Raw genomic sequence first — 27,991 nt, forward strand, 5'->3', positions numbered from 1 at the left:
TCTGGGCTTTTGTCTGTTTACTTTCACCATGCTGTAGGACAAGTACACACACACACACACACACACACACACACACACACACACACACACACACACACACACAGGATCAAGGATGATGATCATGCCCTAGCATCATGCCATCAGTCAAAAGCGCATGGGGTTGTCAGAGCTCATTTTGAATATAAGAAAGCCATGCTACACTAACCACACTCACGCGCTCTGTCACTCACACACACACACACACACAGACTCGTGTGCAGAGGCGTTGATAGAGCTACGCAAATAAATCTTCACTTCTGCTTTCTCAGAAAACAGACAGCGAGAGATCATAACTGCAACGCTCCTATACTGTAGTTACTCACTTGACCTGAAATCCCTTCTAATGAGGAAAGGGCTCTATCAAGAAGGAGACACAGGGAGAAACTAGTTTGTAGGCACTTTACAAAAAACACATGACAGAGTGCACATTCAGCCACGGTTTACAGGTGCAGACGGGTTTGCAGTGAGTGTTCTTTCCTTTCAAACGGTGACACAAGCACTTTTTTCCATGCATGGGGGCAGGCAGGAAGGAACAAGGGTCAGGCAAAAAGTGCTCAGTCCGGACCAGCTGAACTTACCAGTCCCACGGCTAATGGTGTTAGCGCCCCGTGGGTTAGCTTTAGCCTGAGTGGACGAGCCTGTCTTGCCTGGGGTTTTAGTTGTCTTTTTAGTGCCCACGGCCCCCTCCCTGTGCCTGCTTGTGGCTGCTGTGCCACCCGCAGGTTTGGAAGAGGGGGTCAGAGCGGCACTTTGCTGCTTTTTAGATTGAGCGTCTCGAGGTCGCACGTGGTTAGCCCGGGCGGGGGGTTTAGTATCACACCTCTCTGAGCAGAGCAGAGGAAGCAGGAAGAAAAAGTCAAGTATTTAGAGGTTCAAATGGAAGCAAGACAATCTGCGCTAGGGACATGCAGACAAGCAAACGAAGACAGAAGACATAACGTCGGATGAGGAGAGACTGGAAAGAGCTTGTGATGATGACATAATGTTTAATCTGCAATCTTTTCCATATACCTATCAACCTTCCACACCTCCAGTATGACGGCATGTGTGTATCTGTTACTCTATTTTGCAGTGTTTGTTACCTGTGCCTTTCTGATTATTGATAAATGAAACAAACAAATGGCTCCGAGTTCAATGCTAACACGGTTGGGATGAAAAAAGCAAAACACTTAAGAAGCATCAGAAGGAAGAACAGTGGCCTGACTCCTGGGGGAGCGGGAGGCATTAAGAGATGGAGATACTGCTCTGTTCAGACTGTGAACGCCTGCTGCAGGCTGATATAATGGGAATATCTATTTGAACACATTAGGCCCGGTCAGAGATCCCACAGAGGATTCAATGTCAGGCAGAAAACTGCTGCCGATACAAATGCATTCCACCACCGGGAGGAAAAGACTTCAAAGCAACTGACGTCTAAAAAAAGCTCCAACATTTAGTTCTAGCATATAAAAATAGAGTCGCTAAAGGGCTGAAAAAAGTTCCACATTCCTGAGTAACATGGCATGTTTGGAAAAGTGAAGCCATATTGATCAACCCTACGTTTAATAGGTGCTCGCTCGGCCGTCAAGGACGTTTCTCCCACAGCACATTATTCTACCAAGAACCACAAAGTCTCATGTTTATGAATGAGAACATCTTGTTTTACTAAAATAAATGAAGAACATCATCAACAAGATCCTGAAAAACATGTCTGCAAATTAGCATTGGAATATATCTTTCCTCAACTATTATTCAACTTAGACAACACAAGCTGGTGCAGATGTTACCTGTTTTGTCCTCGGCGCTGACGGGTGCACGGGCCTGTTCCTCCTGCTGTGTTTCTGCTGACTCAATGTCAACTTTGACCTCTTCTGACGTCACATTGGAGGTGGCGTGGCCGTTGAGATTTTCACTGCTGACTGGTTCCTCTAGTAGAGAAAAAAAAAGACATAGAAGAAGTGGTTGAGATGTCAGGGTTTATAACCGACGAGTGTTTTGAGTTCTAACTCGGCTTCATCACTGGCCAATCAGGGTCACAGTGGGTGCTGGACGGCTCTGTAGTTTTGCTGCATCATTTTCCTAATTTGTAATACTAAAGTAATTCATGTCTGAGCTTTAACATAATCAGACAAACCTTGGTCAGGGATGAGAACTCCTTTTCTGATGAGCTCCTCCCTCGTTTGTCTGGTGGAGATTTTTCTCTCTAGAACTGAAAGATGAACAAGATCAAGGTCATTGTCCGGTTCAACAGGGGAACTCTGCTCGGTCTATCTTTATCGTGTCTTCTTCAGCAATGATGAATTCACAGAAAACTATGCCCAAGCGTTGCACAACAGCTCCACCATGTTCCTCCTCTTCTTGCGAAAGCATCGCTGCCATCCGCTCCCTGGCTGCACTGCATGTTTCAAGAGGAACCACTCTGTCAATGTGCTGCAACCGGCACCCAATTACCACCGAATGAGCCGGCACACAGTTGACTACACAATTATAGAGGTGAAAAGATTAGCCAATAATCAATCAGTGAACCAATAGAGTCACAGACTGTCTATTTTGTCTAGCCAACATATTAAACAGTCTTACTTCAATTTCACTTCTTTTGGCTTCATTTTCTATGTTTGCTCCCTCTTCCAAATACATGGTTTAAATAACTGGGCTCAATATTTCTTTTTTAAAATATTGAATTGGTATAATGTAATGCCACCATTAGGCAAGGTAATATAAAACATTCAATACTGTTTAAATTCCTTCAAACAGAAAAAGGATTACTGTGCATCAAAAACAAGGAAGAGTTCACACCTGAGCACAGTCCATCAGTAGAAGATCAAGAGGAGAAAATACTGGTATGACCTCCACGTAAAGGATTAAATGGACTCCAGAAGAGGTTATTAACATATTGATCATGAGTACAGTTAATAGAAATACAGGCATAGTAATGCATTTCATGCCACTGAGTGAGGAGAAAGGAGGAAACATTAAACACTCAGAGGGTCATCCACTAAATCTCTGCTAACTCCAGCCTTGATGTACTCAAGCTGCTCCTGGCCTCTGACATCCAAAAGTGCAACTACTCAGAAGAGGAACTTGACAAAATGATTGGTTAAATATTAGATAAAAAGGAACAGAAAACAAATGCAGCAGCATAAAGTCCTAAACCCTGACCCCGGACCCTGGAGGTATGACACACACATACAGCGTCATAATGGAAAGAGGCTCTGACACTGACACACCTGGCAACCGTGAAGAAACCGTCTCTGCTTTTTGTATTTGCCTCTGCTCCTTTTTTATTTCCTAGCAGGCAATTCAGGAATGAATCAGTGAGCGCAAACTGTTCACTCTTTTCCTTTTAAAGCTCTTCTGGGAGCGAGACTGCTCCTGTTTGCACTTAGCGCCGCTCAGCCCGAATCTAAAAATGTAAGTCGTGATGTTGCACAGACGTTCAATCGAGGAGAGCAAATCAGAGGCCTCCCCCCCCATCAGACGTGTTCATACACAATGTTATTAAAATACGAAACCCACACACACGCAAGACGTCGTCTCACCTTTAGAAAGATCCTGGAACTTGTCACTGGTCTTCTTCTTCCTCCACTTCCAGGGTTTGAACAGTTTTCCCAGTGTCGACAGCTTGCCTCGCTGCTGCCGTGACCCAGGGGCATTCTGGGTAGCGGTGGCGCTGTCCACCACCACGTCGCAGCTGGCCAGCGATGATGATTTCTCCAACCCATCAACTGGAAGACACAAATGCAGAAATAGAAGAATATAACAACAACTGCATGAGGCTGAGAAGTGTGGCCAGAAACCAAAGTTTGGACATTTTATCGATCAACTCCTTCAGCATCAAAGTGGGAATATTTCTAACTCTGTGCAGGACTTGCAGTGTGTGCGCTCATGTGTGTGTTGGCTAGATCCCTGTCCTTCCACAACTCCTCCTCTTCCTGTTGAAAGATTAGAGGTGCTGTGAACCTTCTGGAAAACTGCAGTGTGTGTGTGTCTGTGTGTATGTGTGTGTTTGTGTGTGTGTGTGTGTGTGTGTGTATACCAAACCGGAATCTTGCAGAGGAAAGAGAGGTGGTGTGTGATTCCTCAGATTCGAGCAGAGGGAGGTTTTTGTTTTTTCAGCCACACAACACTGCTGAATCATTCAACCCTCCAGAGTGTACGGTGGCCAGCAGGGTTCAAAACCTTATTACTAAAAAACTTAAATATCTTTTTTTTTTTCCTTCCATGAATTATATTATATCTGTGATCTTGAATGACTTAATCCATTCCCCCGAAGGAATGTAAACGTACAGGCCTCGGTTCAGAGCTACAACAGACTCAGCAGATACAAGCCCCAAACATAATGTACCCAAAATAAAATGGTAACTGTTCAGCTATTTTGATTACAGTCATAACTACTAACGGTCTTATTTTGAAAGGTAACAAACCATCGGAAATAATGACACTGGACCAAAAGATACAGGGGCACAAAAGCAGAAATGTCATGTATTTTTAGCTCCTTTTGTTTTAGCTTCAAATACCCTGTACAAAATCATTTGTTTATAGAAAACTTGGGAGCCATAAAAAAAAAAGGTCTGGGGCAATTAAAGCAGCACAACAGCTGTCACATTGATGTGAGGATCCTGAATTGTTCAGCGGATAGAAAGAGGATGTTTAGAGCTTTTAAGTGATGTTTAATTTGTCAAGTTTGTGCAGAGATTGGGCCCAGTGAAGTCCAAAATACACAGAAGTTGCAGTAATACCAAAGCATCCCATTGACGGGAATCTAACATTAAACATGTGAAGTTATAACATTCATTCAAGTTTTGCTTATTCTCAATGTCTCACTCCCACACTTCTGACAGATAAACAGAAACGGTCGGCTGAGGTAGAAACAAAACCTCATCTCCACTCATCTGCAGCATTTTTTCCTGATGGAGAAAATCCATACTCTAACCTTCTGCTCAAAGGAAAACAGTCTGAACTCAGTTGATTGGTTGGCTCTCATCAGCGCTGACAGGCTGTTGATGCCAATACTAGATGTCGATAGCCATCTGCTGCTCAATACGCCTGATGGATGGAGATGGCGCTGATGAGTGTAAACCGCCTCTGAGTGCTGCTTACTGGTGATGATGGATCAATGTCAGAGCGAAGAGGAATACAGTATGTCAAGTGTGACATCAAAATGAAGTTAAAGGTCGTGAAAACTTATTTTTCCCCATGAAAGTAGAAGTTACAGCAGTTATTACTACATCCATCCACCAATCAGAGTTAAACATGTGACTCGTAAACTGATGAGTGATTGCTTTTTTACTCATAAAGTTTGAATAATATAGAGAAATACTCAGGATTTAGAGGGGATTTAAATCGTTTGATAGTCGGCAGAAGAGTTCATTTGGATTAAGTGGGATTATTATGTCAAGAACCAGATGCCTCAGCAGCCTCCATTATTAAGTGGGGGGTTCCAATAATGAAAAGCAACACAGCAAGACATAAAAACAATGCAGGTATAATTGCTCCCATCCAGACTCCGCTCACCTTATGACCCTGACTGCATGTTGGTACACAGCACGGCAATTAAGAGCTCAAAAAAACAAAAGAGAAGACAGAGAAGAGTGCAGCGCAGAGCTCAGTACAGTGTCTCTCTCTCACACACATTTACATCCTAGCACACAAACACACACACTCTCTCACTCACTCATTTCCTGTTCCTGTGTTGATATCAAATCACAACAATAGGTGCATTTCAGCAGCTGCTTTGTGCTGCTAATGATGGGAAAATCAGCAACAGCGATTATCATCACCATTAGTCCGACTATTAAACCTCTAGTGGGAACCAAATAGGGACAGTGATCCAATTTTTTTTTTTACGTGCAGGGACTGGGAGGTGAGCAGAGAAAGAAAGTGAAAGAGTGAAGACGAGCAAAAAAGAGGGATCGTTGTTAACTTTGGAGAGCACAGTTCTCTAAACACACTTCTCCTTGTGAAAGTACCTACAGTGACTAGGTGCTTTAAGAAGAGGGAAAATTTGAGACTCATGTGTTTCACGTAACAATCCAGGAAATTGACTTTTTAGTCAGCTTTACATTCCTGCGTCACACACATGCACTTCACCAGAAGTTCACAACAATGAGTGTGTTCAGTCGCAAAAGAAAAATCTCACACACCAGCAACTTTACTCAAAATCTACTTTTGTGAGTCAGTAAATTACACGCACAGCCATTTTATTACACTTTTAATGAATGCCAGTCCCATTCTACAGCCTTCATTACTCCAGACGTCATTTTCATTTCTAGTACCCCTGTCCATAGACCACTGGTTCCATAGTGGGGCGTCTTAAGGACTGGACAAGACAGATTTGACAATTATCATTATTTGAATGTACATTTAAATGACCTTTCACTACATTAAAGAAAAATATGCAACATTTTAATCGTTTTAATAACATGTCGAAACATGTAGAATAGCTATATGTAGTATGCTTATTCCATTTGAAGAGCATCATATTTGATTTAATCAGCTGTTTATATGAATGCGTTTAATATTGAATCCAAGTCACAACATACTTAAATCGACATTTCACCGCATAGCCTCTCACCTCTGACATACAGAATATTGTCAGCAGCAAAGGAAGTGACATGAACCGCCATCAGTCAGCAGTTACAGAATGTAATGTAACCTCACATCAAAGCTTCCCAAACACAAACTTATGACATTTTCTTCTTCCTCTTTTTTTCAGTTTTAACAACTTAAGTTTTTCCTTTTCTCTTTTTTTAATAGAATGATGGATTAATGTGATGAAATCTGTGCCCTAGAGAGAGGCCAGATTAAGCCTCTCTGAGGTTTCTTGCAACTCTCCATCACATTAATCATTGTATTACTTGTATAATTGGAATTAGATATCCCGCAAACCCTCTTTTATTGGGGCTTGATTCTTTAAGAGATAAAATGAGGGAAGTTATTATTTTTATCTGCATATTAGAACAACGGTATGTTTTATGTTTAAATAAACCTGGCTCAGTTAAATCACTTTAAAATCCACACGTTTTGCGGAGAAACTGTGAACTTTTGCAGTGTTGTTGTTGTTTTTTTTACAGCAGTCCTGCAAGAGAGCTCCATCCAAGAACAGCAGTGGATTTTTACCAAAGCAATATTGATTCCAGCTTTTTAATCACACCAGTGTGGCTCAAATCCACCTCGGCTAAACTCGGGGGCTGTTGTTGCACACAACAAATGCTGACTCAACTGCATGATTCAACACTGGATTTCATGGCGAGGGGTCTTATTTTGCAACAGATGACTCGTGATGTCATGCTAGAGGGGAGGGGGGGCGTTGGGATTTAGATGTAAAGCAGCTGTGGGAGTGGGTGGAATAATACGAAACACAACTTGAGACGTTACAGACATCTGAATGGATCGGTAACACACAGGATCTGTTCAGTCAGCTGTGTTTATTGAGCCAAGACGCACAGGCCAATGATGATGTTAATGTTTTACTAAAGTTACTGTATGTTTCACTGGTTTAAGCCCCTTCGCCTTCGCCATTCAGCCAGGAGGTTGTTTTCTACATGTTTTCAGCGACGTGGTATGACATACTGTATGTTGTCTGGCACAACATCACAGGGTTAAAGTGGCAATGTACTGTGTCAAAGCGGCCAGTAAGTTTTTTCTTTCCCTTCAGACGTTATAGCAGGAACATGTGTCGAGGAGGAGGAGGAGGAGGAGGAGGGGGAAAGGGAGAGGCTTCCTTCCTTCACTGCAAGTCACCAGGGAGGGAAGAACCAGACATCACGAACAGAGGAAGAGGGATGGAGGGGGAGAGAGAGGCAAAGAGAGACAAAGGAGAGGAGGAGAGAAAGAAGGGGAGAGGTGGAAACTGAGGCGAGGGGTAAAAAAGGAAAACATGGGAAGGATAAGGGCAGAAAAGGGGGGGGAAGGAAAGAAGAAGAGGAAAAAAAGAGGGCAACAAGAGGTGTTGGACGAGAGCGGAGGGAGGGGCGACGCCGGGCATTAGCTCCAGTTTTAACACTTGGGTCATTTCTTCCAAAGCTTTCTCCAGCGTAGGACAGAGAAGCACAGTATAGAGCCCAACTCATGATCCTCACAGGACCGAGCAGCTCGGATTAAGTCAAGAATAACAGGCCTAAAAGAAATTAAACAGGGAACTGCAGCTTTACAGCGCAGTTTAACTCACACTAATAACTCATCACGGCACACAGGATATCCATTTTATGCAAAGACCCCAACAGTCCGAATCACTTCCCCCTCCCGCTCTCAGAACTGTAGATTCAGCATTTAGAGAACATCACAGCGTCGTTATGTAATCCATAATGCAGCCATGCAGACTGTACTGTATGCATCATTATTATGGCCTCGGGTTCCTAAGCATGTTGGCCTAAGTGCTCCGCTAAACAGTCTGGGTTTTACTTTAAATGCTGACAGCGTCATAAAAAAGATCCAGTTTTGTTTTCATCCGGCGTCCTTCATCCCTTCCTGTGTGCCTCACGGCCTTAAAGCCTTCCCATAAAATATGTGAACCAATGTGAAATATTTACCGTTATCTCTCACAGGCAGGCCAGTGACTCTGCATAGCAGAGCACAAATGAGATTTTAAGCAGGGAGGAAGTATTGCATCCTAGTCTGAACCCCTCTGTGTCACTAAAACTTGATTAATATGCTATTTATTTTCTCTAGCAATTATTCAGTCCATAAAATATCAACAAGAGTGAGAAGCGTGCATCATAATCTCCATGAAGACACTGGGACGTCTTCAGATTTCACCAGCCAACAGTCCAAAATCTAAATACATTGATTTACTATCACCGCTCCAGTATCAGTGGAGGCATGATCAATGGAAAAAGCTCATGATACATCTCTACATTTATTGGTTTGGCTAGTATAAGTCTTTCTAATTGTTATCCAAACAATTAAGAGAGTTTATGGTCTTTGATTACGAGCTGCAACCATTAGTTGATAAAACTGCAAAACTTTTGCTGGTTCAGTCTTCTCAAATGAGAACTTCATGATTTAGGCTACTTTGTGGTATGAAACAACGCTACTGTGGTAAACTGACTTACTTATGACCTTACTGTAGGCCCAGAGAGGTTAAAAAGGTCCACTTCCACTATTTTCTGACAGTTAATCGATTATCTATATGAAAAAGATCAGTTGCAACCCTAGTGACAATTTACACAACTTGTACAGTTTTAAAGTTGTAGCCTTCACTGTCACCAATGTCTTGTCACGATGGCCCGTCAGTGATGTTGTCAATAATCAGAAATCATGTGAATTACATTAAACTAGAAGGCCGCCGCAGCGCAGAGCACAGACCTCAGACCTCAGACCTCCACCAAGGCCAACGTCAACATCAACCAGACTTCAGAGTAAAAAAACTGAATTCATAGTAAATGATCTGGATCTTGATCTGGGAACATAACATATACAGATCCTTCAATACATGGCCAGGGATGCTTTCATCTGACCGCTCTTTGCTACTGCCAATAAGATACCAGTATTTTACAAGCACTAACCAAATAACCTCTCTTTTATACTTTAGTTTGAGGAATATAATAATGTTTTTGTTACAAAACTGTTCATCAAAATAGACTAAAATTCTCAAATGCTGTAATTTCATTTGAAAGTTAAGCAGCCAAACAAGAACTGGTTTAAATCAAATACCAGCCTAAAATGAGCTAAATTAAGATTGAAAATCTGGCAGCGTCTTATCCAATTAAAAGAAAACAAGACTAAGAATTAGATTAAGAATCGGCATGTTGACGTTTATCAGTCTTACACACAGCACGGGGCGTCACTGGAGGGTTTGACAGGTTTGATAATGATGTGAATCATAGGTCATTACGTCCACAGTATCAGATGTCAGTCTACTTCTAAGGATTTGGGAAATTTTGGAGCCGACATGTTAGATGTTCATCCCTTCATCTGGGGAAAAGTGTTTGAATCTGTCCTGGAGGTTTGAACGCCTCATTAAGACACTTTGAGCTGTTTTAACTTATCCTTTTTTCATCTCCAAACTGAAACAGACAAAGCGTTGCGTCACAGTCATGTGGTGCGTATTGAATTACTGCTCTCTGATTGAGCCAGGTGGTAATTTGCTTTGCTCTGCAGGTGTGAAACAGCTCTTGATTCATCGGTGAGAATCAAACACGTGTGTGGTCCTCAACCCCAGGAACTGAGATTAAGAATACATTAGCGTAGTTGATTTCTGGAGCCTGAAACCACAACAAGGAAGATCCATGTAGAGATATAACTATATGACAACTGGACCGAAACTTAATCGATTAGTCAGACAACAGAATAATTGGAATTCATTTTGATAACATAAACTCGATCCCTGCTCTTTAACAATGCTTTTCTGTTTCACATCATTGTACAAACAAATTCATTTTCGGTTGTGTGACCTGCTGCTTCAAACAAACAAACAAACTGATAACAGCTTGTTGAGCCCTGCGTGGGAAAACTGTGATGAGCCTTTTTTTTTTTTCCTGACATTTAATAGACCAAATGTTTATACTCAGTGAGTTGAAGAAAATAATGAGCAGATTCGTTGGCTTCAGATGTGGTGAGAACTCCATTTTCTCTTTGACATGGAGGAAATCTAAAAAAGCTGTGCCGCTGTCAAACCTGAACTGTGCGAGTGAGTGAGTGAGGAAACTTCCGGTGAAACCTTCACACAGATCAGTGTAGTAGGGCCCCACTTGTTGACTCATGACGTGATGCTGTTGTCTTGCTTTAACAGACTCCTCAGTGTGGGGTTCAATGTAAATCTACTTCGATTCAACAGAGCTTCAGATGGTCCTCTGGTCTCTTCTGAGAAAACTAATTGGTGGAAAACTAAGCTGCTCTCCCTTCAGCTCATCTGGACTCAAGTCAAACTGGCTGCTAAAGTACATAAACTCACACCAAACAGTGAACTTCATTACCCAGCGGCAACAATGCAGCTTTATAAACAACTAGTGTGGTTATACAACACATCCTCTCACATCGCTGCTTTAACACAGGCTGCTCCACTGTGTGTTTGTGTCACTCACCAACACACACACACACACACACACACACACACACACACACACACACACACACACACACACACACACACACACACACACACACACACACACACACACACAGCCATGGAGGGGCTTTAGAAACACTAGTGTTGTAATGATGCAAGGGCGTTTGAATTAATTTAACACACATGTGGTTCACTAAAAGTTCCCATTGACAAACAGAGAGCGTGAAGCGCTTTGTTGGAGTTCAGCTGTGGAGAAGCTTCGATCAGTTTGTTATCGGACAGGAGCGTTAGAGAATAAAAAAGTAACAATGAGGAGACTTCCTGAATAAAGATAGCGGAATGTGTGTGTGAGACCAGAGGGAGGGGGAAATGCACATAATGCACACACTGGCACACACACACATTCAGAAAACTCTCTCACTCACACACACACGCACACATAGGCTACACACACTCACCGCTGGCGGTCTGGGACACGGCGGACACAGCAGTCTGACCCATATTCAGCTCCTCCGGACCGGGCCACCCCCCCGCCGAACCCCGCGATCACGGCCTCCTATCGCCGCATAAATCCCGTCCGCTGCCGCCGAGTGTGCTCATCTCAGAAGTATTAATAATAATAATAATTGAAAAATAAAAAATAAAAATGAAAAATACACACACACATACACCAAAAAGTTTCACAGCGTGATGGCTGAGTCGCTGGAAACTTGGTTCACTGACTGTGGGGCGCTACTCGCTACTACGTCGTAACTTCCCCTCCCACCTCCTCTTCCTCCTCCTCCTCCTCCACCACCACCACCACCTCCTGTGAGCAGCTGAAGAATGCCTCTCATTCCTCTATGCAGATTAGAGGCGCTGCTGGGGTCAAAGGGTGAAGGGGTCCGACACCCTCAGCCACCAGTTTATACACCGGCCGAGATAATGGTTGGGTAATGGTAATGGGCGCCAAGTAAAGGACTGCAAGAGCGGGAGAGTTTAAAACAGTGAAAACACTCACAGTGAGAATGAAACAGGCCTGATGAATGGTGCAGGGTTAATTAGCCTAAGGTACAGCCGCACCCCCTTGGACATTGTCCTCCATAAACAAATAAATTGAATTGAACTGAATTAGCCTCACAGTGCAAATGAGTAACTATTAATATGGCTGCATTAAATGAGCCTTACAGGAAAAACATTTGTTGTTGTTGGACCCCTGTTGGCCTCAAGTAGCTAGACAGTCATTAATTTACCCAGATGCCACTTTGATTGACAGGGTAAATGTTTTTATATTTTGAATATGTTTAGGGCCTATTAGGCTATATTTTAATTCAAATTCATATTTATGTAGGCTATATTAAGCCATGTAAAAGTGGAAATGTCAAAAAAAAAAAAAATCTTAATTGCTAGTTAGTTTTCATTTGACTATGACAGTAAAGTCAACATATTTAGCTTTTTGGCCATTGAATATGCTCATTTGAGTCTCAAGGATTTAGGATTTCTACTGCTTTTGGACATTTTATGCACTGCAAGTAATTTAAGTTACTGTAAATTTAAGATAGCGCACTGTATAGTACAAATAATAAAAGTTATTGTTGGTTACAGCCTTACAGATCTCCCATGATGTATGATGTTTTAATTCATCAGTTTATACAGTACTAGTAAACCTGGGTGGTTGTTGTCGTTGTTTTTTTCAATCCGCCTGGAGAGTTGCCTACTTTACCCTGTTGGTAATCCACTCTGTACTTATGCTGAATTTTCATGCACTTGTACTGTACTGTTGTAAGAGTGCATCAATCAATTTTATGCATTTTCTCAATGGCCGACTAACTATGGTGGGAGTGGGACTGTGGTGCAGCGCCAGCACTGTGGGCTCATAGCAAGAAGGTCCTCTGGGTGCTCTGGTTTATTCTGACAGCCCAACACACTAGCATGATGACTGGCGACTTCCTATTTGACAAATATAGATGGTTATTTCAGCGATAGATACCAATTGCTTCAGAGATCTCTGAGGGCCTTTTGCTGTGTTTCAGATATCCATGAATGATTTTCCATCTGAACTTCTCAGATGGTTTTATATAAATAACTGTTTGACATCCAAAGAGGTCAAATTATCTATTTTATCAAAGATAAGGAAAGACTATCAAAATAGACCCCTCAAATTTATGTGGTGACCTATAAGAGGGCCCTGACCCCTGGGTTTGAAACCACTGGACTTAAAGCAACACTATGTAGTTTTACAACCTTAATATCATTTTTCTAAACTCATTTAAGTGGTTAAAAAAAACGATTAATAGGATGAATCGTGCCGCTACTGCAGCCTTAGCGGGGTCGCCCTGGGTGCAATTGCACTATGTAACTTTCCTGTTTGGGTACCAGCAATGGCAGCGGCTGCGGGAACAAATTCACGTGGGCTACTGTGGTTCTCTGGTGACGACCCAGTACAAAATTTTACATTGTGTTTTTTTAAAACTACTTTTCTTTCTTTTTTTTGAGTATTTTTACAGTGTTGTCTTACTTTTACTTAAGAAAAGGATAAGTAATTCTTCCACCATTGTAAATATATTTGTGATTGCCTTAAAGAGTCTAAATGCTTGTGTGTGCAAACCAATGACAGTACAGTCTGTGGTATAGAGACCTGCTCACATCTTGATATCACAAAGATCCACAAATAGACCTGACTGTTGATCCCCCCAGAGAAGCAAGAGATAAGAATGGATGGTGGGATGATGATAAGAGGTACGGTGCAATGCTAAAACAACTGAAGCAGCTAATGGTTATTCTCATTTTTAATTTATCTGCACACTATTTCCTCTATTCCTCAATTTTTTTATACTATATATAAAATCTGACAATCTTAAAGAACCGGAAAGAAAGTAAAAAAGAGGAAGCTCTTAGGTTTGGGGTCAGTGTGATGATATATTTAGCTTAGCGTCTGTAATGAATAAATAATATTAGCGTCTGGACAGTGTCAGGAGGGTCAGTGCAGTCAACTACACTCTGTACGTGATTTATTGTGAACAAACGTGATGACAATGAACTCTGAGTGGGTCAAATAGGGGGCAAAATCTGTCAACGTTTGTCAGCATGGCCATTAAATGCTTTGTTAATAGGACATAGGAATATATCTGTTTAACATTAGAAGACTGTGGCAAACCAAGACAAACACTCTCGCCACCGAATCACTCTCAATATGGGAGTCAACCAGAGTGTAATGTAGTATAGCTAGTGTGTGTGTGTGTGTGTGTGTGTGCGCGTGCTTTCAGTCAGGCTGGGTTCTGCATGGTCTCAACTGACACTCTGTTGACAGTGATGACAGATAAAGCTCTCTCTCTTACACACACACACACACACACACACACACACACACACACACACGGTGACTTTCACAGCCAAGACTGCCATCTAGTGTTAGGTACTGTACTTTATCTCCAATTACTGCACTTTGCCTTCACCAGGAAGACGATTAATGTCTTGTCATTACCCAGTTCCTCTGTCTATGTTATCAATATGAAACCCTGTTTGTACCACACTGAGTCATTAAAACATAAAAATGCAGTCTTAATCGTTACAGAACATTTTGATATGAGCTGATACAATAGCATAAATAAAGCTGACAGTGAACAAAACATGTTTTGCGTGTTCAAAGCATAGTATATCAAAAGCCTGTACATTTTAATGCACTCATATGACTCAACTTTCAAATATTTAACTGTGTTATGATTGGCTGTATTGTTTTTTGGGTTGTTTTATTTTTGCATATGCACTTTAAATGTCATCCCAGTGTGACTAGCAGGATCTTACGTCTGACAGTGACATCATTAAACATGAATGTCTTGAGTGTAAGTCATTATGCAGTTGAAGAGCCACATTGGCACTAGGGAGCTGCCAAAATAACTGCAGTCTTATGGGACCGTTGCTAGAGGATGAGATGGAGCTGGATAAACAGAGACAGGAAGGAAGTCAGAGAAGAGATGGAGAGATAAATACAAGATGGAAGGATAGAAATAAAGTGAGCAGACGAAAGTGACAGTGTTAGCATTGACAGAGAGGTAATGTCATTAACTTGACGTAACAGCAAAGCATGTTAAATATGTAGGAGTCTTAAAGAGACAATAAGGACAGTGGAAAAACACTGCTGTGATCATACAGAAAGAGTCCTGGATTAATAAACCAGTACTGTTGATGCATATCAGTCAAAAACTCACCAATCACTCTTCCACATAGTATTTAGAGGTGATGACGGTGATGTTGTTTAATGAATGATACGTTACGCTATCAGAGTTTTAGTTATTATGTTTTTTATTGTGAAATTTGTACATTACACAATCTGCTTCAAAAATGAAATAGATTTAAAAATAAACATACACTCTCACACACACACACACAAATCTCTCCTGTATTATGACGCACCAAATCCTCACTGATCTACTCTGGTATTACACATACTGAAACAAAGGCTCTTGACTCATGGCAATACCGCAGGACTCTACCTGACCCAATTAGACTGAATACTAAGCATATTTTGAACCCAACCTGCTAAACCACTCACAAATAACCCCGATGACATCCTTAGAGTAATTTGTGCTAAATAAAAAAGACATTACACAACTGATTTCATAAGCTCAGTATGAGTAACCTCACCTTCCTGTGAATTATGTTCTCTATAAAAACATTTCTTTTAATGATTAATAAAAAAAGTTTCCATTTTGAATCCCACTATCTGTTTTCCACAATTTCAGTATTCCTTGTATTACTCACTAAATGATATGACTACAAATCTAAGTATACTATGTGGAACAGGTTGTCAATTAAAAAAGCCTATACTGATTGGGAGTAATATGATTGTGAACACAGCATTTCTTTAGGAACACACACATTGACCTTTGTGTTTGCTGCTTCATCAATTCCTGACCAAACAAATGCAGGGAAAAGCTCCCCACTGGGTTTAGCTCAGATCAATGTGATCCTTTTCTGTAAATCTGGGCAAGAATATCCAAACTGGAGATCTTTGGGAAAATCCTCAAAGTCAAGAGGACATCTTATTGAGTCCAGGAACCTGTATGTGAAGGTGATACTTTTCTTGAACAGGGCCCTGTTTGTCCCAACACTAAATAACTGGGATCACCTGAGGGTGCTTGACCTTTTTCTCTGACCGGAAAAACAAAAGGAAAGACAGGGGAGGAGGAGGAGGAGGAGTAGAAGGGCCAGAAGAAAGGAAAGGAGTCATCAAATATTAAGTAGTAGCCTCAGCGGAACAAGGGGGTAATAATTGTTTAAGTGCTACTTTTGAGAGCCTTTCTCCCCTCCCCTTGATTTATTTATTAAACTTTACTTCTGCCAGGGTTCAGTCTCAAATAGCCAAAGTTCAGAGAATCTATGTGCATGTATGTGTGTGTGCATGTGTATGTGTGTGTGTTTCTCTGTGTCATTTGTGCTAACATGATTTTATGCATCCACGACTTGAAAAGCAGCAGCACTCTTCTTTGAAGTTTCCCATCTCACAGCTGCACCGTTTACACGCATGAATCCAAACTAGTTTAAGTGACACCTGTGGCTTTAAATGCACATTATAGAGTACTGGCAGCTAACCTTTTTTAAGTGCCGGGAAGCGGACATCTCTGCATCAGGATCATGATTCAGACCACACAAAACTGTCATAACAGTCAAGTGTGACTCAGCAAAGAACAGCCTCCGACTGTTACACAAGCAGCTGAGACCAACTGTACTTAAATGGTGTCGGCACGCAAATAATAGTAGCAATCTCGCCACGGCACTGTGGAGCTGTGCTGGTTCATTGGTTCCTTGTCATGAGCAACACCAAAACTCTAGAGAACTTCCTCTCTCTACTCAGATTTCTATTTTAGTCAAGTTTCCATCCAGATTTAATCCAAATTCTGACTGAAATTTCCAGAAAATCAGCTAAATAAAAAGCAAATTCATGCACATTTCTATCCAAACCACTGTACTGTATGTAGTGGACGGCAACAGGATGTGATTAAAAGAAACAAAGACAAACTGCTCTTCTTGAGTCATCCACAATGAAAACCATGTGGAAAATATGGTTTATGTGGCTTTTTGTCCCTATCGATCAATTTCCGATCAAGCTCAGCCCCCCACACAGTCCTGACAAAGCAGATTAATTGAGATTTTGAGTGGCACCTCCTACATGAAGCCTTTGACTTCATGAATAGTTAATGTTATAAATGGACACGTTAGTAGCCACATTTTCTAGGGTTTTGATTTCACCCCAAAGTATCTATGCTTTTCAATAGGTCTGACTTCTACTTGGTGTTTTTGCAGTGCAGCCACCAAATGTAAATCCCCAGCTGACATTTATCACTCACCTGAGTGGGCACAAAATTGCTTGGAGAATAAATTGTGAAGCTTGTGGCTTCAGCTGCTGATAATAGCCTACAATTGTAACTTAATATTGCACAATTTATGTCCTGTACATGACTCAACCCCCCACACAGTGACCGGAAGCTCATATACAGTCCAGTCCAAACAACATTCAATCATTCCTCCTTACAAACACCAGATTGTCCCTATACTCTCCGCTCTCACAGCCTACTGCACTCATATTAAAGGGATTTTTTTACCTTATATAATATTAGCTGTGGAAAACCTTTGTTGTATTGACACACTAGTGGTTATTACTGTCCTTTCTCTTCCTCTTCTCATCTACCAGTCAACTCGTCTGAAACCTGATCTCCTGTTTGTTGTATTCTGTTTGGCGCAACCCATAAGCCGCCATCATTGCTAAAATGTTGCCGGTATAAATCAATAGTTGACATCCTGCCAGACAGGCAGCCTGAGAGCTTGAGAGAAAACGAGCTGAAGAGACAGACAGACAAACAGACAGAGAGGGAAAGAGACAGGGACAGAAAGAGCTGGAGGATAGACTGATATTCCCTTTAATAATAACCACAGAATAAAGGCCACAGTGGCAGGGAAATGTAATAGCAAAGATTACAGACATAAAGAAAACACAAGCCGTGACTGTGCTTCAGAAGTGTGCGATATGAGGCCACGAGAGGACAGACAGTGAATGGGGAGCGTAAACAAACAGCAGCCAGCTTTTATTTCTACATCTTAACTATATAAGGCCATATCTGCGCAGATTTAAATGGACAGCCGCTGTCAATTGGGAAAAAGCATGTTAGTCATGTTTGCTCAGTCGTGCCGTGTGGCTGTTAGTCAGGACATTATTGCTCTTACGGAGACTCGACATGGTTTGGTTTGAACCACACTACCACTGGTTGATGGTGGTTGCTTTGGCCGACGTCCAGCTCCGTTTCATTGACATGCTGGGGTCTGTTTTTAAAGTTGCGAAATTAATGTAAATAGAAGCGCAGATATATCAGCCAGATAACGTAATACAACTATTTTGCAGTGATTGCCTCCGGGAATCAAGCCATTCAGTGAATCATTTCGTCAACATATGGACATATCTCTTTTTTTAAAAAGAGGTGAGGCGAATGGGCAAACGTACCTGTAGATCCATCTGCCGAGCTGGAAGTATGTTAAGTCGAACTGAACGGATTTGTGAGCGACAGATAGGCAGACTTATCTGACAAAGACAGAAGCAAACCACAAACTGACACAGTGTTTGTCACTTCAGTAGAACTGAATTTAGGAATAACCCTTTTACCTCTAAGAAGGTAACTTCACTTGTCCTGTGAGCAGAGGTGGATTTGAGAATGAGAATAAAAAAGAGGAGTTTCTATAAACTGGATTGTGCACTTGATAAATGTGTTGATTGTCCAGATCAAGCAGAGAAACACTGTGACACTTAAACATTCAACAGTGAGCAGAGAAAATACACAGAAGGCCATCATTATCAACCGTTTATGATCACTAGACACACACACACACATCACGTAATATGCATATGTATGTGTGTGTGCACTGCTTTGCATTGCAAAATGCTGTTCCACAAATTTACAACAGCAGAAATTTGTTGTGTAGCTATATCTATTCAGTGCCCAGCACAGATAAACGCACACATTAGGGCGGCAGATTGCAGTGGGTCTATTACTGTGAATTTTACCTGAGACAACAAACAGAGGAGAACAAACAACCAGAGTCTAAACCTCATCACTGCCCTCAGTTTCTGTCTTTCTTTATCTACGCGCAGCAACAGCAGCAACAAGGGGCTTTTGTCCATTAAACACAATGATATGTTATGACAGCCTCTGCAAACAGTAATTAAACTATATTAGATAACGTGGGCCCGATATAGCCTGCCTGCCTACTCTAGCTGAGTGTGACACCAGCCAATGCTACAACACATCATTGTCATTTAGTCCAATACATCCAAGATGGCTACCAGCCAAGCCCACCTGGAGTTACTGCTCTTAAGTAATAAGTTCTCCTTCCTCTATAGAAATATGAACTTACTGCCTTTACAGTGATTGAGGCTTTGCATTAGACTATATTAGAAACTCTAATATCATAATGCAACCATGGGCAGATTTACAAAACCAATAATTGCTTTTAGACTTAAGCACACAATCATCATTGATTCATAAGCATTGCCAAGGATTCTTTTAATAAAAGTGTCATCAGCAAAGTTGGCCCAAACTGTGCACCAGAAGAAGCCTGGTTAAGTGGAGATATGGCCAAATGCAATGTTATTAAGTGTTCTACTTGCAGCATTAGCTTCTTATTAATATTGCACACAGTGTATAGTTGTAAAGTATTCTTCCTGCGCATAATGCACAACTGTGTTTCGTTGTCATTGACATATTTATTATGGGTCATGAAACCAGTAAAGCACGTTCCAGCTCTGCCTTTCACAGACAGATACAGCGACATCCACGCAGCCAAAAGCGCAGGTCTGACGGTCATGTTGCAAAACAGTCAAAGCGTGCACATGAGTCATGTCATGTGCACATTTAAATTCAGACCTCCTTGCTAATTTGTTTAAGTGGCTGACTTTACAAAGCTGGCTTCAAAGTGAAGGCTCACATGGATCATAACTCAGCTCACAGGCTGAGGATTTACACTTTACATCATGTGAACCAGCCGCTGGCTAACAGGTGACATCCAGAGCTACATATGAGGACAGCATGAGAATAGAAGAAGTGGTTTTAAAGCGGCTCTCTGCGTGACTAATACACCTTCTGCTACATTCACACAGACGGACAAAGTCAATGAGACACTGGACAGCACATGCACAGGGAAAGAGAAGCATGTTAGAGAAGGAGGAAACTCACCATCATGCTCCATGATCTGACCCGGGGAAGATTATCAGCAGTGTGAGTTGATCCTTGCCTCTTCCCGACACACCACCTCTCTGCCTCCCTCCCTCCTTCCTTCCCTCCCCCCACTGGCTCCCCCTCCTCCCTTTCTCACCGTCTTCCTTCTTGTCCTCTTCTATCTCCCCTCCCTCTCTCTCCCTCTCTGTCTCGCTATCTACTTCCCTCCTTCATGGCTTGGCCCTGCCTCCCTCCGTCTGTCCCTCAGTCTCTCTCCACTTTCTGCCGCTCACTCGCCCCTCCCTCCCTCCATCATCTCCCTCCCTCCTGCCTCCCTTTGCTCCAATGAAGAACATTAAAAGTTAATGTTTGTTTCCATCTCTGTTCCTCCTTCTCCCTAGTCCTGCATTTATCTCCATCTCCCTGTCTGTCAGGGTTTTCCTCCTTCCTCTGACGACTCAGTCTGGCTCCAGTCTCACTCGTTTCTTGTCGAGGTCCCACAGTGACGTAGAAAATAAGGAGCAGAGAGAGGGGGAAAGGAAAGGATAGGAAAAACAGATACAGTTGAGGGGTCATTGCTAAGTATAGAGAAAGAGAAGGGGAATAGAAGAGAGGTGCATCAAATAAGCAGGAAGCTTGGTGCATGTTACTCTAAGTGACTTTGCTTTTCCTTGCTGCACTTTTCTTCGTCTATATTTATCTCAGCTGTGCATTACAGTATCATTATCAAAGTGGCAGACAAAAGACTGAGTGATTCTGTCTGTCCAGTGTCAGTGAGATGTTCACCTACAGTGATATGTCAATGTGGGCAGCATCATGTGATATAACCACCAAAGCAGGTTGATTTTGTTTTTTGTCCAAACCTATCAACAATGTCAAAATGAAATTTAACTTATTCAATTTTAACCAGAGCTTTAGCAAAGAGTTTTCATTATCTAATCACTTCATTCTATTTTTTGTTCAAATATTTGGTCGATAAAAATGTCTCAATCACAATTTTGGAGAGGCAAAAAATATTAAATTTCAATGATATTAAAGTGCTGGAGTCTATTTAATTAATTAAGCCTATATTTTTAAAAAAATAATCGAACCAAAATTTCAATTTGAACATTTACAATCATAAATCCTTATCAGTTGTTTTACTTATATATTCCGGAAACTGTCGAATAACATTTTTTTTTGGCGCTTAGTTTCTTTCAAACAAATAAAACATGCAACTTTGTGGCAAAATCAGAACTATTTTGGATTAATCACATTTTATCAAACATTTTTCTGTCTATTTTCATGTGTGCTGGGCTGGGGAAAAAGTGAATGTTATGTGATGTGTGCACCTCTCAGGATGTATGCATTTTATGTAGCCCCGCCCACCTGACCTGCTTCTGCTAACTAGCTAAGAGGTCTGACCAACTGATCTGATAAAGTCCTACTACCAAACAGATGCCAAGCAGCGACAGGAGCTGAACGACAGTCAGAAGAGACGGTCAACACTCAGATTACCATAGAACATAAGGTGATTATGACAACCGGTGGGCTGTTTAATCAGGTCTGATTCAATCACACCACCTGCACAGTCTTGACAAACAACATCATTATGTTTTTGAGTGTTAAACTATCCAGCGATGACATTTAATGTGTTTTCAAAAATGATTGCTGCTTAGTTACACAACATTTCAATTATGGTGAAATAATTAAGATTTTCAATGGTTTAAATGGATAACACGCCTGAAGACTACGGCGCCAGTGTGACTGCGCCATGACAAAAAAAAAGACGGTAACACTTTATTTGACGCCTATCTCTATAACGCATTATAACCATAATTATAAAGAGTTATAATGTAGTTATAACACTGTATAACTATCGTTATAAACACTTATAAATGATCATAATGCTTTATAACAATAATCATAAAAGACTATAAAGCATTTTATCATGACTTATAAGGTCAGGTATTATAATATGTTATAATTGTTAGTAACAAGCTGACAATGCCCACATCGATAATGCATTATGAATATAGTAATATGTGTTATAATTGGCTTATAATCGTGTATAACTATCATTATAAACACTCATAAGACTTTATAACACATTATAGAGCATTATAACTCTATTATAATACTTGACCTTATAAGCCATTATAAAATGCTCTATGATGTGTTATGCTAATTTATGAGTGTTTATAATGATAGTTAAACATGTTTATAAAACAATTATAACACATTATAATTATATTTATAATGCATTATCGATGTGGGCATTGTCAGCGAGTTACTAACAATTATACCGTACCTGACCTTATAAGTCATGATAAAATGCTTTATAGTGTGTTATGATTATTGTTATAAAGCATTATGATCATTTATGAGTGTCTATAACTATAGTTATACAGTGCTATAACTGCATTATAACTCATTATAAGTATGTTTAATGCGTTATAGTGATAGGCGTCAAATAAGGTGTTACCAAAAAAACATACGGTAATTAAAGATAATAAACATAACATCAGAAACTATCACAGTGCTCTGATATGGACACACACAGAATCAGAGATAGAAGCGATAGCGAGAAGGGCAAGGAGGTAGACAGATGATCATTTTCTATTTTCCTCTGTCTCTCACACACACAAACACACAAACACACACACCTTGAGTGCTGTGAAGAGCCACTCAATACAGTAATATGTCATCTGTATGCCAGTGAGGGTTTGATGTTGGATATCGCAGCTCGTTGTGGGTCGATAGCACCAGGAAAATCATAATTGGTATTGCATGTCCCCTTCAAAAACACACACACACATTGTTATATGTGTGTGTGTGTGTGTGTGTGTGTCCATATCAGCTATTTTTTTTAATTTCCTGTTCTTTATAAATCATATCTCTTACTACATACTAAATATCCACTTGTGAAAAGACTAAGTGGAACACGACCTTATAAATACGCTGATGGACTGGAAATGAGAGACATGAATCTGCATGTGTGTGTGTGTGTGTGTGTGTGTGTGTGTGTGTGTGTGTGTGTGTGTGTGTGTGTGTGTGTGTGTGTGGGTGTATGAGTAAGCCAATGTAAACACAAGTGGACTGGCCAGAGAACAGACATATTGTCCACACAACCATTAGGTTATTGACTACCTGAGAGCAGCTACTATTAAGCTATACAGTATAGTGCTCCTCACCTCTCTTGGACTATATCTTATTGTTCTTATGTGTTCTAGTTTTCTTGTGTTGTAATAAGTTATATTTTCCTTTTGCTCCCATTTAACTTCTCTTTTTAATCCTCTCCCTCACAGTCTAATGTGTTGAGATCACAAAGCTTATCTTATGTTTCTTGTTTTGCTCCACCAGCGCTGTTAATTAAACGCACAGACCTGGGTGTTTATTAAAATTTCCATAAACACATACACTTACTGTATCTACACAGCATGATTAGAGGAGGTGCGGTGTAGTGCTAACGTTCTGTTGGTTTGCAGAGTTAATAGAGTTAAAGGCTAAGTAAGTAACCGCACAGAGTTACTGATAGACTTTGACATGTGATGCAGCCCAATGAAACGTCTCAAAGCAAGCGAGAGGAAAAACAACTGCTTCATCAGGTCACCACACACACACACACACACACACACACACACCTACATGCACACAGAAAGAAACACAGACCATGATAATCTATGCATGTGTCAGCTCCTTCACACCATCACAGCTGAAAGCCACACCCAGACCGAAACACTCACCATAAAACCAAATCTTGAAATAGTAGTATATACTATAGTATAAAAAAGTATTTAAAAAATCCCCCTCGCACACACACAAAAACACACACAGACTTGGCCTCTCAAAAAAGAAACCAAGTAGATGAATAACATTAATGTGCAAGACATGCAGTCTACAGCTGTTTTCCCAGCCTAATCCGATTAAATACACTAACAACAATTCATGCAAATGCACACAAACACACTAAACACTGAGTGTACACAATAGAGATAGAAAGAGAAGTCCGTTTTCAAAAGAGGAGGATTGGAGAGATCAAAAGGTTTGCACGCATTAATGACAATAATGACAGTGACATCATGTGTGTCATCACACAATCCCCTTCATTATTGGACAGTGAACACCTGTTAGCCCACAGGTGTAACCTGGTGTCTATAATGGAGTGGTGTTGTGTGTTTTAAATGAGATAAACAGCAGGTGAACGATTCCACCAAAACCACTCAGGAGTATTTTCCATCAGCCGTGACTTCACGTCCGCCATTGCCGGAGAGTAAACACAATACATTTTATGATCTGTCAACATTGTGGTTGAGGTTTGGTTTAGGTGAGGGAAACATCATCACCATGGTGACAATGGCTACTGACAGCATTCATGGGGCTAAAACCATGACCACAAGAGACCAGCGTTAACAGTCAGTCGTAAACAGCAGCGCCCCCCCCCCCCCCTCAAGTTCAAGCCCAGAGTTTTGCTGAACCGTCCGAACACCTGCCACCACGATCCTATGACCACTGCAGACATTTCGCCACTGTAACAGAGTCAGCTGACCTCCTCCTTTGATCCTGATGGAGAAACAGCTGCTGCAGCCTTTTGTCACTTGAATGTAAACATGGCATTTTTGGGCACATGTTAAAATTTGATCTTAAAGTACAGTAGGGTCTTAACTGGACTGCAGGGTCAATGGTAAATAAAACATGAGGGAATAAAATTTCAATTTCAATTTCAATTTATTTTCAAAAGACTGCATCTATCCCCATGGGCAATTAAAAGCACATAAGGCACACATAGTAAAATAAAACAAATGTAGAAAAAAAAACACTAAATGATGATGATGATGATGATGATCAGTGCAAGAATAAAAGACATGTATGTTATACCCAAATGTGCAAATGGAAATTTTAAATAAACATGCAGCATGTTTGAGCCCACTCTAACAACATTGCTCCACCACTTTGGTTCAGACTCTAAAGCTACTGAACAAACTTGACGTTTCCTGTCATTCCCCTAGAAAGTTGGACCACATTCAATGATTTGAGTGAAATGAATCTGAATCGGTTGAATAGCTTGTTATGACATACTACATCCACGACTCTACGGGATGAACCGCAATCATTTCGTTAATCAAATTTGAGATTTTACTCCTGAGGCGACAGCTGAAGGTCGTGATGAGATGTGAAAAGTTCAAGTTGGAGCATAATTACAGATGGGACCTTCAATTCCTGTGAGAAAACCATAACTATAACACTTTGGTTATGTCAGTGGCTGTTACCGCAGCTACAATAGAGCCTGAGGATAGACTGTGTGTGGGCAGTGCAGGGGGAAGGGCTGTTCTTTGCATTACAGTACAATGTAACAAGTAGTTATTGCAGACTAAAAGGGGATGTAATCAGTGTTATTTCGGGGAGAGACACCCACACATCCTCTCCTTTTTCTTCAGCCTTTGCTTCTGCGTTCTCGTCCTCCTTAATCATCCTGTCCTTGTTTCTCTTTTTGCCTCCTCTCCTCTCTTTCTCCTCTGTTTTTATAATTTTCCCTTGTCCCCATCAAACTGCCTTCTTTACTTTCCGCCCTTTAACTCGCTTCCCTCTCCCCCATTTTGTTTTTTGTCTTATATCTACCTCTTTGCCTCCATTTTTCTCTTCTCTCGTTTCACCCTTTCCCTTTTACCCCCCCGCCCCCCCTTTTTTCTTTCTTATTTTCTCTGCCTGTGTAATTACCATAGCGATACAGTGCCCATCTGGAGGACAACATGCTATTTACAGCGGACAGCAAAGACCATCTCAGCCTACGCGTTATTCCAAATAGATTTTCACATGAAGTTTATATAAGCAGACACACATTAACGTGCATTATCATATTCTCTAAAAAAAACACAACAATGTTCTTGTCACTCACTCAGCACCTGTTTTTCAGTCATATCACATGACCTTCCACATAGCAAGTAATAGTGAGACTGTTTTTGTCAGCTGTTGTTTCAAAAGTTTAGGGGTTGACTGTGAATTTTCAATATTTTTCAAGTTTTGATGACATGATCTTCTTCAAACAGGTTTTAGGTAAATGAGATCTTCTTTTACTAGTGTTTCTGTCATAACTGCCAGTCACTGCTGTCAGAGACAGATTTATAAAGGTCAAACAAACAGGAACTCTGCAATCCATATATAGCTAGTTAATAGCAGAGCGATGAATGTTGCCATGACTTAATAGCTTCAGTAAATGCTCTCAAAGATCAGAGTCCTCCAAAACCCTGAAAAGGATTAAATGGACACGAAGGAAGAATAAATAATTGAAGTGGGGGTGGGTCATTGGAGCTCATCAAACTGAATCTGAGAGCTTGCTTTTACCTAAAATGGGCTACTTTACTTTACACTTGTTTATCCTTCTTGTTGACTTTCACGTTCCCATCTCTCTGGGCTACATTTCCTTTTAAGTCTTAGGTTTTCTTCTTAAAACCTAATTTACATGAAAAAGACATCCCTCCCTACAGACATTAATTCTGGTAATATTCCCCACAGGAGCATTTTCCTTGGAGATTTCTCATCAGCAGGGAGTAAAATACATCCCTGAAGGTTTTTTTTTATTATTTTATTTTTAAAAAAGGAGAGCTGTAATTCAAATAACACTTTCAGAGAGAAATACTGTTCTGTTATGGTTGGTTTTATAAATGTCAGATTGTATCTATGTTTCATATCTTCACCCTGTGGGCTGGATGCCCTCATGTGTGTTAGGTGCCGTTGTAATGCACATTGTTTTGCAGGATCTCTGTTAAAAGGTGGATTAGCTCCCCCTGTTGCTTGATGTACAAACTGTTCAGGCTGCACAGTATCACCATGTTGTAGAGTAAGCCCACATCTATAGTACATATTTAAAGGGATCATTTGTAATTTAAATTTAGTTCATCTGTAAAATCTAAATATATCAAACAATGATTTAATGTGAGGATTGTTGATTGTTGAATGAGTTGGTTGTATGTGGACAGGGGTATGAAGTGTTTAACAATCAGTGTTTGTGATTCATGTTCAGGCTCAGTCAAATTACTCTCTGACAGTTCAAACATTAAGTTCAAAATTCAAACGGACAGGAGACATAAACAACTCTGGACATCTAATTTCCTAATTGCTCCACTCCATGAGCATTTCCTGTAATTACAGCTAAATCATAAACTTCCTGAGACAACTTAACACAAGACTGTAAAAAAAAAAGTGTAACTTCTACTGTAATGTTAAAAGTGAATATGCAGAACAATACAGACGGGCCTTATGTAGAAGCTGTATATTAATACATTTGTGTGGGTTATACGTCAGAGAAGATTTAGGCGCGTATAGTTGGAGTGAAGATCACCGCTGCAGGGTGAGATCTTGGCTAAAGCACCAAAGATGGCTGATAGGAAGTGGTTTTAACCACCGAAACGATATGTATATCTATCGGGTCTCTCGCAACAGCCAAAGTCTTCAGCAAGCAGAGAGAAAAAAATGATGCTGCCTTTTCAGTGAAGCGCTGGGGACAAAGAGACAGCTGGTTAACACTGTGGCTGAGACCTTACAATGTCTGTGAAAAGGTTTATCTCCTCTCCTCTGGCCTGAAGCTTCAGTGTTGTTTAACACTTAATCTAATGAACGAAGCCACATGTCATGTCAAAGTGAAAACTAAGTTGATGTTAAATCAGATAAGTGAATTATTGATTGCTTATTATTTCTAGCCAAAATGAGTATCGTTTTTAACTGTTCAATAAGTGGATTTGTATGTTATGTGTCTTTGTCTTCTAGATAATGTGCCTTTTGTCAAGCACTTGGATCTTCCAGTTAT

General features: G+C 40.8%; 1 protein-coding gene across 10 annotated transcripts in view; it reads right to left on the bottom strand.

Annotated features, from left to right (window-relative positions):
* The window catches only part of phactr2 (phosphatase and actin regulator 2), a 40,428-nt gene that overhangs the window by 11,603 nt on the left and 834 nt on the right, over nt 1–27,991 (bottom strand). Inside the window, exons 1-5 of one of the 10 annotated variants that reach the window (XM_085799649.1) lie at nt 20,227–20,406; nt 3,558–3,743; nt 2,153–2,227; nt 1,806–1,946; nt 618–863 (exon numbers count right to left, since the gene is read on the bottom strand). In XM_085799649.1, coding sequence (XP_085655775.1) covers nt 618–863; nt 1,806–1,946; nt 2,153–2,227; nt 3,558–3,743; nt 20,227–20,239 — 661 coding nt within the window. In that variant the 5' untranslated portion in view covers nt 20,240–20,406. Of the gene's footprint in view, nt 1–617; nt 864–1,805; nt 1,947–2,152; nt 2,228–3,557; nt 3,744–11,484; nt 11,752–20,226; nt 20,407–27,991 lie in introns of those variants that run through there. The other 9 variants (XM_085799648.1, XM_085799654.1, XM_085799653.1 and 6 more) reach the window with 9 other exon arrangements.

The sequence above is a fragment of the Trachurus japonicus genome, chromosome 15 (assembly GCF_045865225.1).
Source record: "Trachurus japonicus isolate A0001 chromosome 15, Traja_1.0".
NCBI classification, from domain to species: Eukaryota; Metazoa; Chordata; class Actinopteri; order Carangiformes; family Carangidae; genus Trachurus; species Trachurus japonicus.